The sequence below is a fragment of the Parasteatoda tepidariorum genome, chromosome 12 (genome assembly GCF_982258835.1).
Source record: "Parasteatoda tepidariorum strain Cologne lab strain chromosome 12, Ptep-v5.0, whole genome shotgun sequence".
Lineage (NCBI taxonomy): Eukaryota > Metazoa > Arthropoda > Arachnida > Araneae > Theridiidae > Parasteatoda > Parasteatoda tepidariorum.
Genome location: NC_141766.1, coordinates 6061466 through 6074597, shown reverse-complemented (window position 1 = coordinate 6074597; position 13132 = coordinate 6061466). Strand labels below are relative to the sequence as shown.

Sequence of the window (13132 nt, the reverse complement as noted above, 5' to 3'; positions counted from 1 at the left end):
AAAAAAAAAATTTATAAGATATACTGAATTTTTTTTCTTTTCCTAGACGGTTGTACATCTTACAAAACCACTTCTCTACAAAAGGCATAATAATTCTCATGAACATATGCAAGCTGTTGAACCAGAAAACTGCTGGAAAGATATGAAAGTAGCTACAACAAGTGTTGAGAGAAAAAATGAGTCCTTCATAATAAGTTGTTTAAAGTCAGCTCCATTTTTAGCTGTTAATGAATTACCAAACTCCCTCTTCGGTAATTTACAGCAATTTGTAAAAATTCAAGGCTGTGAAAACTATGCTGAAAGACAAAGTGTGAAGTATGAGCATGGAAATATAGTCAACGAACTTCACTATTCTATAGCAGAAGTAATTGAAAAGCGTTTGCTCGCAGATGTAGATGATGGGAAAGTGTGTGCCATCATTTGTGATGAAACATGCGATTTGGCAAACATGAAGCACCTTGGAGTTAATATTAAATATGTCAAAGATGGATCTGCTGTTGTAAAGTTTTTAGATAATATCCATATATCAGATGGCACAGCACTAACTTTAATGTCTTCTATACTAGATATGTTAAAGAATAAGAATATAGATATAAAAAATTGTTGCTTTAGGTTCAGATGGAGCTAATGTCATGCTGGGGAAGAAATCAGGCTTAGCTACAAGGTTAACAGAATTAAATCATTGTTTAATTTCTGTCCACTGTAGTGCCCACTGATTAGCACTTGTACTTCAAAATGCTGTAAAAGATATTCAAAGTATCAAGTCATATAATGATAGCCTTAAGACAATATTTATGTATTTTAATGCCTCAGCAGTGCGATCAGCAAAACTGATGATAGTACAAAAATTGGTTCAAGAGACTGCTCTAAAGTATCCCGAACGGCATTCTGTTCGATGGCTCTCATTCCATAGAGCTGTACAAGTTATTTACAAAACATTAGATTCTCTCATTATTTTCTTAGAATCCCAAGTAGCTGAAGGTAAAGACTGCACATCCCCTGGATTATTGCAAGCCATAAGGCACATAAGGTTTACATATATAACTCATATACTCAATGACATTTCCCCAATATTAACAAAACTTTCAAAATTATTTCAATATGACACTGCAGATTTATCTTTAATTAAACCCTCTGTAGACACTGCTGTGACAAGATTAACACTTCTCAAAAATAATCCTGGTGATATGGAGAAGTATTTTATCCAAAATTTAATGGAGGATAATAATCCTGATAGAGACATTGATGACATCTTTGCCAATTCAGCAGAAAACAATGAAGAATCAGATGTTACTATCAGGACTGACGATGATGATTTGCCTATTCTTAACGCCAAAGGAGGATCGCATATTATTCAGTTTTAAAATAGAAGATGATACCAGCTTCCTCATTAGAAAGCCTTACTAAGCTAAAGATTTCTTTAACTAATTCTGTTCCTGATGGTCTTAAAAATAGATTTACAGAAAATGCCTCAAAAACAATTTCAAATTTTCAAGCTTTTGATCCATTGTATTTACAAACTCTCAGCTTTTCTGAAGCAAAGGAAAAGGTTAAATCATTGGCGAAACATTTTTCAAATTATGTGAATGCCGAAAAATTATTGAAAGAGTATGATGATATTTACCTAATGATAAAAAGTAGCTATAATTCTTTTAAAACTGTAAAGGTGGCTGAAATATTTTTAAGATCATACTTAGAAACATACCCTAATACATGTGCAATGCTGCAAATTTACTTAGTAATTCTGATTAGTTCAGCATCAGTTGAAAAGTCTTCCAGCACACAAAACCGGATTAAGACAAAATATCACAACAGATTGACTAATAAGCATTTGAGCAACCTAATGAGAATAGCTGATGAAAAAGTAGATGTTGAATATTTTCATACGATGATGCAGCAAAAATATTCAATGCTTTAAAAAATAGAAGATGTTAAAAATGTTAAATAATTAAAGAAATGATTTTTTTTAAGTCTATTTGTGCTTTTTTTTTTTTAATTTTGAGAAATTTCGCTTAACTTTTTGAAATCTCACCCTGTTTTTGAGAAAGGATGAGAAACTCTCTCTTCTGCAATGAAAACACTTCTTTTCTGTGATGAAAACACTGTATACGAATATCTGAACAATCAACTTTGCTGTTTGAATTAGTTGATAAAATACACCAAAAAAGCCCCATAAATCTCTGAATAAAACATTGAAATATATAAGAAACATAATTATTTATAACTAATATGTATTATAATTACTTGAGCTTCAGAAATATTTAGTTCTTTGGCTATTTTCTCAACAGTATCTTCACAGATCTTAACTAATGGATGATTGGGATCTTTAAGAGCTGCTTTTCTGGCATTTATTATTAGTTTTTCAGCCAAAGTTCTATAGAGAAAAAAAATATTTCAAATGAATATGACAAAAAAAAAATTGTAGAAGATAAATAATATAAAAAAATAAATACTTTTTTGTCAAAGAAAATTGAGTTATTGTTGTATGTGATGGCCCAGTTATATCATCAATTAAACATAGACTAGCATTTCATATAGATACTAAACATTAAATACTAGAACTTTGCTTCTTAGTTACCAATTAAAAAATTATATTTTTATTAACATGCAGGAACTATTAACTACATATTACAAGCATAAGCAATAATCTGATTAAACGAGCAAATTAATTAATATTGATAATTTTAATTGCGAGATTGGGTCAATGCTATTTTTTTTTATATAAGTTCAGTTTGTACATGCTCCCTCTTCAGTTTTCCACACTCTTGCTATGTATGTAATTCATCCAAACCTGTTTGTCGGCCTCTTTAACTAGCACATGAGAGGTCATGAGATTTAAAGTTTAGCTGCTGTATGCTTCGCCTTTGGCTATTTTAAATTCAAAATGCTAGCTGCAAATCATATATGGGCAGAAGTATGCTTTCAGTATAAATATTAAGGTATTTGTCACGATGTTTATTTCACACATTTTCTCTAGGCTAAGATGCTTAAAACAATAATTAATATATTTTTTTTTTAAATTCTAGGATTTTAAATCAAGGGATTCTCGTGGGAATATACCCCCATTTAAGACGATCCTCCCGCTTTCTCTTTATTGAAGCTGAAACAGCAGTGAACAATTTTGCCCACCACGCCATGGTTCCAGTCAGATAAGGATGTTGTTCCGTCAAATAGTCCTTTTTTTTTCTCAGCCATACCACCTGAAACCTCCAGACTACTCTATCTACCTGTTTAAGGATGTAATGAGCAAGCTCTAATAAAGAAATTCTTTTAAAATTCTTTTCTGCTTTTGTTTTCCATAGTTTTCTTTACTGATGCTTATATAATAAGTGCAACCCAATGGATCAAACTCGAATGACAGCTCAAGAGCAGGTTATATACTCAATTTTCAAAATTCATGGGTTTTGTTAAATGCGTAGTAAAGTAGTGTCCATAGAATATAGTTGAGTCAGAGACAGCAGTAAAAAATATTTATCATGCTCACAATTAAATTAAGAAGTTCGAAAGGAAAAAAAAATACTTTGTGCTAGATGCTTTATCTTGTGCCTCTTTAATAGCATTATTTTTGTCAGTGCTAGCCAGGTTGGCTTCTTTCCAAACAATATCACTATCAGAACCCTACAATAAAAAAATATGGATAAAATTTGTAAAAATTCTGAGTATTAAAAACAAATTTATTTTTAAATCATTCTCTTATTTAAATATTGTTTGCAAGTGGTTTCGATTTTAACAATGCATAACATGTTGCTAGGCTTCTATTCAGTTATTAAAACTGAATTCATACAATTAAAACATGTTTTTAGCTTTAAAAAATACTAATCAATATCTAAAATCTATTTATCTAAATACTTATTAACACCTTAGCACTTATTAATATCTAACAAGTTTTCACTTAGAAATAATATGCTTAATCATACAATATAAAATAACATGATTAATATGTATAAAGATATTAATAGAAAAAACTTATCAAGACAAAGAAAAATTACAAGATTTAATTAGATATTTAATTTGAATAATTTAAATTTAATAATATTAATTCATTCAATGCTCAGTTACTTTATTTTTTAAATTGATATAGATATGTAATTAAATATATTTTTTTAATTACTATAAAACTTATTTTCCCATTGAAAAATAATTAGGAGTATTAAAAAAAAGGTACCTCAGGTAAATCTAAAGCTTCATATAATGATTTTGTATGTCTTCTTATTGCCTTAACTGCATCTTCATAAGCTGATATTGTCTCATCATAGCTAGATTCTAGTTTTTTCTTAATATCATTAAGCAAATTTTCATTGACTGAAAAGACAATGTTAAACACATGTAAGTAAAAACATTTTTTTTTACATTCCTAGAATTGCAGAATAAAAACTTTTTAAAATAACTTATTTTTAAAAGAAAAGTTTGAGGTAATGTTAAAAAAAATATTTAAATACAAAAAAAAAATTGTAGCATAGGGTTTACGCATACAAACAATAGGGCTTTAATAAAATTAGTTAACTTTTTGCTAAAAATAACATGTGTAAGTAAATACATTTTTTAACATTTCTAAATTGCAGAATAATTTTGTGTGTAATAATTTTAAAATTCATTAAATGTCTATTATGTTTGTGCAAAGAATTTCTTACTTAGTGCATTGATATATAAATATTAAACTAATTAAATTAATATATTCTACACTATAATTATCAGTAAACATTATCAACAAACATACATCATATTAAAATATTTAACTGTTTTAATCTGCAGTTATTTCTGTTGCTCTTCACTTAATGTTTGTAAAAATCCAGACATTAATATGATATGGGAAATTAAAATCGAGTACCTGAGTATTCCCTATCAGATGCATTAATTATATTGTGTCTTCACTGTTTTTTTTCTTCAGTTATTACTATGATTTTTGCATATTTTTTAAAATCTAGATATTATTTATTACAACACATGAATCTCAAAATGTTCTTTTAATTCACCCTTTTTTGTCGCGTCTGATTGGAGAAATTTCAATATAAATAAAATAGGTTTTATCAACAAAAAAAATTTCAGTTATTGCAGCGGATTTCATGGTTTTTAAAATTTTGTTTTTGGTGTGCTGACAACTCGCAAAGTGTGGAAAAAGTGGAATATATAATTTTTTTAATATATGTATTCTTTACGTTATATTCTTTATTATTATTAGATAAAAAAAAAGTTTTTTTTCTCTTTAAATTTTATGAATATTGCTTCGAAATGACAGTCTTTTATTTATCTTCTGTGTACAAAAAGAAAAAAATTAAGTGCTAAGAAAAACATTTCAGATAATTCCTTCTATCTTCAATCACATATCTGATTATATTCTGGACACATAAAAGGCTCCCCCTCCCAGTCAATTATTCCAGTTAAAAAAAACAGGAATTTAGCAAAATTTTTCCCAGTTCTAAAAAATTTTCTAATATCAATATTAAGACTTAACACTATTTTTAAAGAAAAAACTATTGTGGTGAAATATTTCATCATTTTGTAAACTCATCATAAGATTAACACCCAGAGAGTATTATTAATTGATGCATAATATATGAAAATATATAATTGAAAAAATATAAAATTTAAAAAATTTCTTTCCACTCACTTCAAATTGATCTTTGTACACAAATTAATTTTAAAAACATTATCTAGTCACATTTGAACGCATGTTTAAATACATTAAATTTGGGTTTGATGGTCTGAGTCAAACTGATAAAATTTTTAAAGAGCACATTACCATTTTGTATGTCAGTTATGTCTAGCAATCAATTTTTCTTCATTTTTTTTTTCAATTCTTTTTTACAATGTTAATTTCATCCCCTGAAAATAATCTTTCACAAAATATTTCTAACAGGGAATACAGTTAAGATAGATAGACATCTAATATAGCTTAAAAGTGTTGTTTAAATAAAAATTTCATCTGTGGAAATGGGTGATGCCCCCTTCATCCTTAGGGTAATGGGCTTCTCCGGCGCTTACGTGTTTGACAGAGACATCTTTGTTTCAAAGCAGTAGTTTAACATTTCACTCAGCTGTATGCAATTATCTTAATTTTAAATACTAATGTAGTTAGCCATACAATTTAGAGCCTTTAAACATTTTCCAGAAAAGCGGGGGGGATTCTTTTTCTCCCCTTGCATTGAGAGAAAACTTCAATATTTCTTTCTTAACCCTGAAGATCTCGTCTTGGAGGTGGCGGGGAAGGGACAAATCTTTTATTTTTACTGTATGCTAGAAAGTATCAGTAGTCCTTCAATAGCTGCTGCCAATCAAACTGAAAGGAGCAGCAGATTTAGGAAAATAAAGTAAGCCTAAAATCTTAAGTAACTTTAACAAATTATTGCCTCTCGGAACTTGTTTCAACCTCTTTGTCCCTACCTAAATTTGACGAAGTTTGTTAAAAAAACACTGACAAATCAGTTTTAACCAGATTGATCGTGGGGTAGAAAGAAGAAATTTTGATCTGCTTAATTTAAAGCTTATTTTTGTCTTATTTATTTTTATTTTCAAAAATAAAATCAGCATCTTGTAAACAAAAATGAAAAACTAAATGAGATTGAATTAATGATTTCATTTTTTGCTTTGATTGAGAGGGATATATCAGCGAACAGAAGGTAGTAGAGAAATTATATGAAAAATAAAATTTTATTTTTAATATTTTATATTTTTAAGTAAAAATAGTGAAGTGAAAATGCAAATTTTTTATTGTAAAACTAAAATATAGCTATTTTTTCTATTCAACACTAAAGTAGGAATAGAGTTAAGCTACATAGAATCATTTTATAGCAATTCATAAAACTGGGAAATTCAGACATTTGAGACAGTGATGATCCCACGCATTCAGGATAATTGAGGCTCTACTGTATAAACTCATTGTTTGTTCTAGGTATTGTTTAGTTACCAAGTTTGAACAAATTACAAAATGTAGTTTTCAAGATAATAAAGTTTCTTATCAGGGCACTTTTCTATTACAGCTTTTAAATTCATTTCAAAGAAAGTGAAATATTTAAAATTGCAAATTAAAATTAAAAATATTACTTGAACTATTAAATTTTTAAACTATTGTACTATTTTTCTATGCAACAATTTTTTTTCTTTTTCTTTTTTTTTTTTTTTTTTTTTTTTGATTTTGCATCCTTGTGTCTCAGAAGGCTCAATTTTAAGAGTTCAAAATTTAAGTTTCCTTTGGGTAAAAAATAGCTTCAAAAAGTATATCATTTTAGAAAATTCACAACCAAATTAGTTTAAATTGGTTCTTTTTAAACATGTGCAAAATTTACATACGGAATTTGCAAAATATGAGTAAAAAATCACCGCTACATCCAAACTGATGCTTCCCATTTATATGCAGAATTTATGCTAACCAAAGCGAAACTTTAAGCTAAATTTAGCACCTGAAACAACTTCTAATAAATTTCTTTTACAGCACAATTTTTTGTAAAACTAATTTATAAAAGTTTTCTACTTAAACTAAAAAAAGGTAGAAATTAAATGAATAATATATTCATTGGTATCAATTAAAAAATATTTATTCACGTAAAAAAAAAAATTAATAGAAAATGAATAATAACTTAAATAAACAATTAGTATCAATTAAAGCTATTCACATCAAAAGAAAAACTAAAAGAAAAAATAATAAAAAGAAACAAACATGCATGCTCCAAAACTGGGATTTCAGGCATTGGAATAATCTGTTCCACTGGCTCACTTTCCAGTTTATTTACGTTACTATTTGTAACAGTTTTTTGATCTAAAAAAAGATGAAAAACATGCTTTTAAAACTAAAATAAGACATGCAAAATAAAAACAGCAAAGCACAGAAAAGAAATTGTTAAAAAAAATTCATTGTAAGCCTTTACTGATTCCAATGTGTTCGTTGAGAAAAATACAATACTCTTTGGGGAAAAAAATTTTATATATTGAACAAGCCATATTTAGATTCAAATATTATTGACACATAGCCATGAAAAAACTGGATTTAAAAAAAACAGGCAGAGTAAATAATTATTTCTTTTTGAAGCTAGATTTTCCATGTAACACTTAGCGAAATAATAATAAGAAAAAAAAGCGAATTAGCAACTTTAGAGTTTAATTTTTTCTTTTCTTCTTAAGCCTAATTTTAACAGATTTTTCACGTGAGATAACCATTTTTTCTTTTTTAAAAGAAATGTATTTTTTTTTTTTTTAAAGACTGTGTAAATTTAGGACCTTTTCAATCAACCATATAGTTGCTTTAGACTTATATTAAACATTCTTAGATTAAATCATTTAAATAATGGTAACAGATATAACTAAACATATTACGTAAAAACTATTTTGATGTGGAATTTTAATCACACATTCACATTCTTTTATTTGATTGAAAGAAACAAAAGCTGAAAGAATGAAAACAGACTTCCAATGAGATATTTGTTTTTGAAGGATATTTGGATAAACAAATTAAATATTTGTGTACAAAATTTTTTCAATTCAGCTTAAAAAGTTATCGAGTATGGCAAAATATGCAAAAAATAAAATTAACATTTAGGTGTACAAAATTTGGATTGCTCTCCTGACCAAGCTATGAGCTACTCTCTACAATTCAGGGGGTCAAAAATCAGAATACATCAAAGAAGAGCTATGCTTATTTAGAGTAAGTATGTTTTGTGTCTGATTTCATAAGTTAAAATATTGTTTTCATTAATTAATTAGCATATTTGAGATCACCTCCTCGAACCTTTAAGATTGAGTCTTAGGATGTGAAAGTTCAATCGTTAGATAAAAAGTTATTCAGGGTGGTCCGTTTTTATTTAGTGCTCAGTAAATTAACACTAAATAGTTTGCCTTGAAAATTGACATACTTTTGTGAACTGTTTTAAATAAAATAGGTCAAATAGAAGTTTCTAAATAATATTTAAGAATCAAAAATCTTTACCGCTGCCTTTTATGGGAGATGATTCTCTTGATTTTGATTCTTTTCCAGATTTCTGAGACTAAAAAAAGTACATAACATTAAAATTTATGAAATGAGAAAGTTTTCTAAGAACACAAATACAATGTTTACATATTTACTGAGATGGAAAATAAAGATTTCTATAATATTTAAAATGCTAGTTGCCAGACCAAAAATTTTGAGAAACTCTGATATAAAGTCATTGATCGTTATATCATCCTGATATAACGTTGCAAGCATGTTTGTGCTTACTCTTCAGAAAAGTATTTTTTTCCACGAGTAGTGAATTTTTGAAAAAGAAAAAAAAAAGTTAAACAAATATTGAATTATTTCCTTTCTATTTTATTTGATTTTCCTTTCCTTTAAATTTATACTTGATACATATTCCTACTTCACAGAAAATCAAATCTGGAACTCAAACGTAAAATTAAGTAACCATTACTTTACAAAAATAAGAATTTCGCAATCAAAATTGTGATCATTTTTCGACAAGTTAAAGCACTCAAATATTAACTGAATTTCTGTACAGGATGTCAAAACAATTTTTAACTGAACTTCTGCACAGGATGACAAAACAATTTTTAAATGCTTTCTGATCACCACAAGCACGATTTATCGCCATTCAAAATTTTGACTATTTTCCAACCTAAACAAACCAGGAGACACAAAATTAAAATGCAGAAAATATGAATATTTATTTGGAAAACCACCTTTGTTCAGTGGTCTAAAAAATTAACATTTATTTTTCATTTTTAATACACCAATCAAATGCGATTTTTAAAAACATTCTAATTTCCATAATACATTTTTGAAAAGGACATATCAGTGCTATCCTATATGCTCTCATAGCAAGTCTTATTAATTTAAATAAATGTGTATTTTTGGGCAATTCAAAAAAGAAACCTGTTTTTAAAAGGTAAAAAATAATTTCGAAAAACTTATTTTTAATTAAACAGTAATGAGGATAAGAATAGATGCATTGTAACAACGCTCTTTGATAATAGGTTAAATTCAAAAGTTAACTTATTTGTTACAATGTAATTATTTGCATTTTTTTAAATGAATCAAAAATAAGTTAGAAAAAATAATATAAATCAGTTGGACAGGTTCCCTCTTCTCCATTGTACAGTACACTCCCGATTATCCGGGTTAATCACCGGGACAGGTAGCACGGACAATCGAAAACCACGGATAATCCGAAAACTCCCTTTTATTAAAGAAAAAATCAATATCAGTACAAAAAATATAAAAATTACTGACATTTGCATGCTGTTTAACATAAAACAAGTAATTTTCCTTTTAAAAAAATGTGTAATGAGTCTTCGCCATATATCGATATACATATTTTACGAATCTCAGTAATGTCACCGTAATCAAATCCTCCCATGTAATCTAATAAAGTTTCCACAGAGCAGCAGAATGAGAAAGTGTATTTCTCTCATTTACTACATCTTCTGCATCAGTTACTATTATCACTATTTGATTTAACAACAAAATGATGCCTTCATCTGTCAAATACTAGAACCCAGGCTCGCATGCATCACTTTGAAACCAAACTTTTAAATTTTCTTCGTCAAGAATTTCGAAACCTTAGATTTATTTTGCTTGTTCAAGAATACTGATATCATATTTTTCTTGAATATTTGAAGAAGATTATTTATCAAGCGGTATGATCTTTCTCCACTATCGTGATAAACACTTTACCTTTCACCATGCTGCTGATATTCCATATACTGCAATTCAATAACGAATATTGCTTCGAAAAATTTGGTAGTGTTATAAAACTTGAAAATATTTCTCTTTATATTTTTTGTGTGACTCCTGAATGAGCACGGATAATCCGCAAACCGGATAATCCGCGCACGGATAATCGAGAGTGTACGGTATTTAGACTAACAGAGCCGTTTTTCAGGTAGAATCATTTTGATTACATCGCATATCCAGGACTTAAGGTGTCATTTTGAGTCTTTTTCTTTAATATTCATGATGTCTTTATTTTAAAGGCAAAAGACTTTATTAACGTTGGGTGAATACATAGGAAAAATAATTATAAACTATTAACAAATTGTAAACAAAGAAGAAAAATTTGATATGATTTGATTTCTCTTTTTATTATTATAAACTATTAAAGTGTTATACAGTAGGAAGTCCCATATCTGGAATCGACGGGACTTCGGCAAGTACAGGAAATCGATTTTTCTGGATAAAAGGTCCTTAAGATAAACAACCTCATTTAATAAAAAAATAACAAATAGAAGATAATTGAAGTCAATTTCATTTTACAACGACATGTAAATCTATGTTACTACGACATATTAATCTAGGCAGCTAATGTTGTAAATTTCCACCTGGTTTTTAAAATCTCGATAGTTTAATACGCCATTATAGCATGCTGTAAATTCCAAATCAAATATTTAATATAATTATTTCTCAACCCACTGTATTAACGACGATTCCATCGCAAATCCATGTAGTTTTCTTTATCATTTTAATAGATTTTCACATGGTCAAAGTTTCAACACAATATTATTTCGTTCATCGAATTTCAAATTGCACATTAGAAGAATTATTTCTTTACATACGATCCAATAAAAGTAACTTTTTTTTTTTAATATTATAGTACAATTAAAAATACATACAATATTAATGCTTTCATTAAGCTGTTTCAGAGTGTTTAATAATATTATAAATGCATCTTAATAGTAAATACCATTTTAATTTCTTGGAAGATTTAACAAAATGTTCTATTTCAAGTGGAATATATAACAATTTAGAATTACTCTAAATAACTATAGTTTCAACATCTGTAAACTCCCAAACTAATTTTAACTACAAAAAAAAGAGAGAAAAAACAGTAACAGCAAAAACTAAATAAAACTCATAGCATAAAAAAAGAACACAATATATATTTAAAAATAACACAGATCACACCTCTATTGCAGCTTTTTCACGCTCTAGTTTCTTTTTCAATAAGCTGGGTGCCATTGCAGACTCCTTCTTGTCATCTGATAATGTTTTGGATGATCTGAAACACATACAGAAAGATATAAGTAAAATTGCACAATTTTGACACAGACAGGTATTTCATTTAACTAGTTATTAAAGTAGTTATTATGACAGGTATTATCAGTAAGAGACCACATACCAATTTTAAGGATTTTTCAAACAAATTTACAACTTAACATAGATAGACTTAAACATATTTTTTCTTAATGTCTAAAAGAAAGGTAATGTTTATTTAATTATTAATAAATAAATTACACTCTGTAAATATTTCAAAAAATAAAATGATTGCATTGTGTTGCACACAATTTGCATCACACTTCTATATTTTACAAAAATTCAAAACAAAAAATTTTTTATGTATGACATTTTTTAGTAATTTTCCAATTGAGTTCAGGAAATTCATTACTATTATGCAAAATATTAATATAATTGCAACTTGGACATTAATTGGTTAAAAAAAATTGAATCATATAGCAACAAGGATTGGCAATATCAATTAAAATATTCACTAGTCAATCACAAGGTCATATAGAACTAAAGCAAAGATAAAATAAGGCATCTGTTCAGTTTCAAAACCAGTTTAGTGTGTTCTCCATTATACAAGTGGAAGATGATAAAACCACTTTTTCTCTTATGCCACTTGGAAGAAAACTATATAAAATTGCTCTCAGTTCCTGAGAGTTACATGCCAAACAGGAAAAAGCTAATGTTTTCTACATAGCACATAAATGCTATGTAGGAATTACTCATAGCATCAGATGCTATGAGTAAGTGCAGATCTTTCCTGCCTGTTAGCTAGAAAGTGAAAGTTTAATACAAAAGCCAGAGGAAGAATATGTCTGTTATATACAAAGAAATTTCAGAGTTAGTATATTAACTTCTTTTAACTGATTGAGCTTTAAGCACTCTTTAAGGATCAATAAATCATGTCTCAGCTTTAATGCATTTGTGAATACTGCGACTAACCCTATATCAGAAAAATTACAAATGAAATGTTGAATATGAAGATATTTTTTGATCTAAGAAACTTGTAAGCATGTGATTATTGGAACAAGAATTGATAAGCTACATGGAGGCAGAATTTAGCTCTTACAGTTACAATTTGTCTTACAATTTTGTTTCACTTAAATCTGAAGTAAATATAAATGAAATTATAAATATTAAATGGTGTATAATATCATCATCATCCCT

At 27.8% G+C, this 13132-nt stretch overlaps 1 protein-coding gene across 2 annotated transcripts in view; it reads right to left on the bottom strand.

Annotated features, from left to right (window-relative positions):
• LOC107453361 (MICOS complex subunit Mic60) overlaps positions 1–13132 on the bottom strand; it is a 37440-nt gene that overhangs the window by 16047 nt on the left and 8261 nt on the right. The window contains exons 4-9 of one of the 2 annotated variants that reach the window (XM_016070163.5): positions 11867–11960; positions 8918–8975; positions 7655–7753; positions 4166–4302; positions 3521–3618; positions 2245–2374 (exon numbers count right to left, since the gene is read on the bottom strand). In XM_016070163.5, the coding sequence (XP_015925649.1) occupies positions 2245–2374; positions 3521–3618; positions 4166–4302; positions 7655–7753; positions 8918–8975; positions 11867–11960 (616 nt within the window). The remainder of the gene's footprint in view (positions 1–2244; positions 2375–3520; positions 3619–4165; positions 4303–7654; positions 7754–8917; positions 8976–11866; positions 11961–13132) is intronic. The other variant, XM_016070164.5, reaches the window with a different exon arrangement.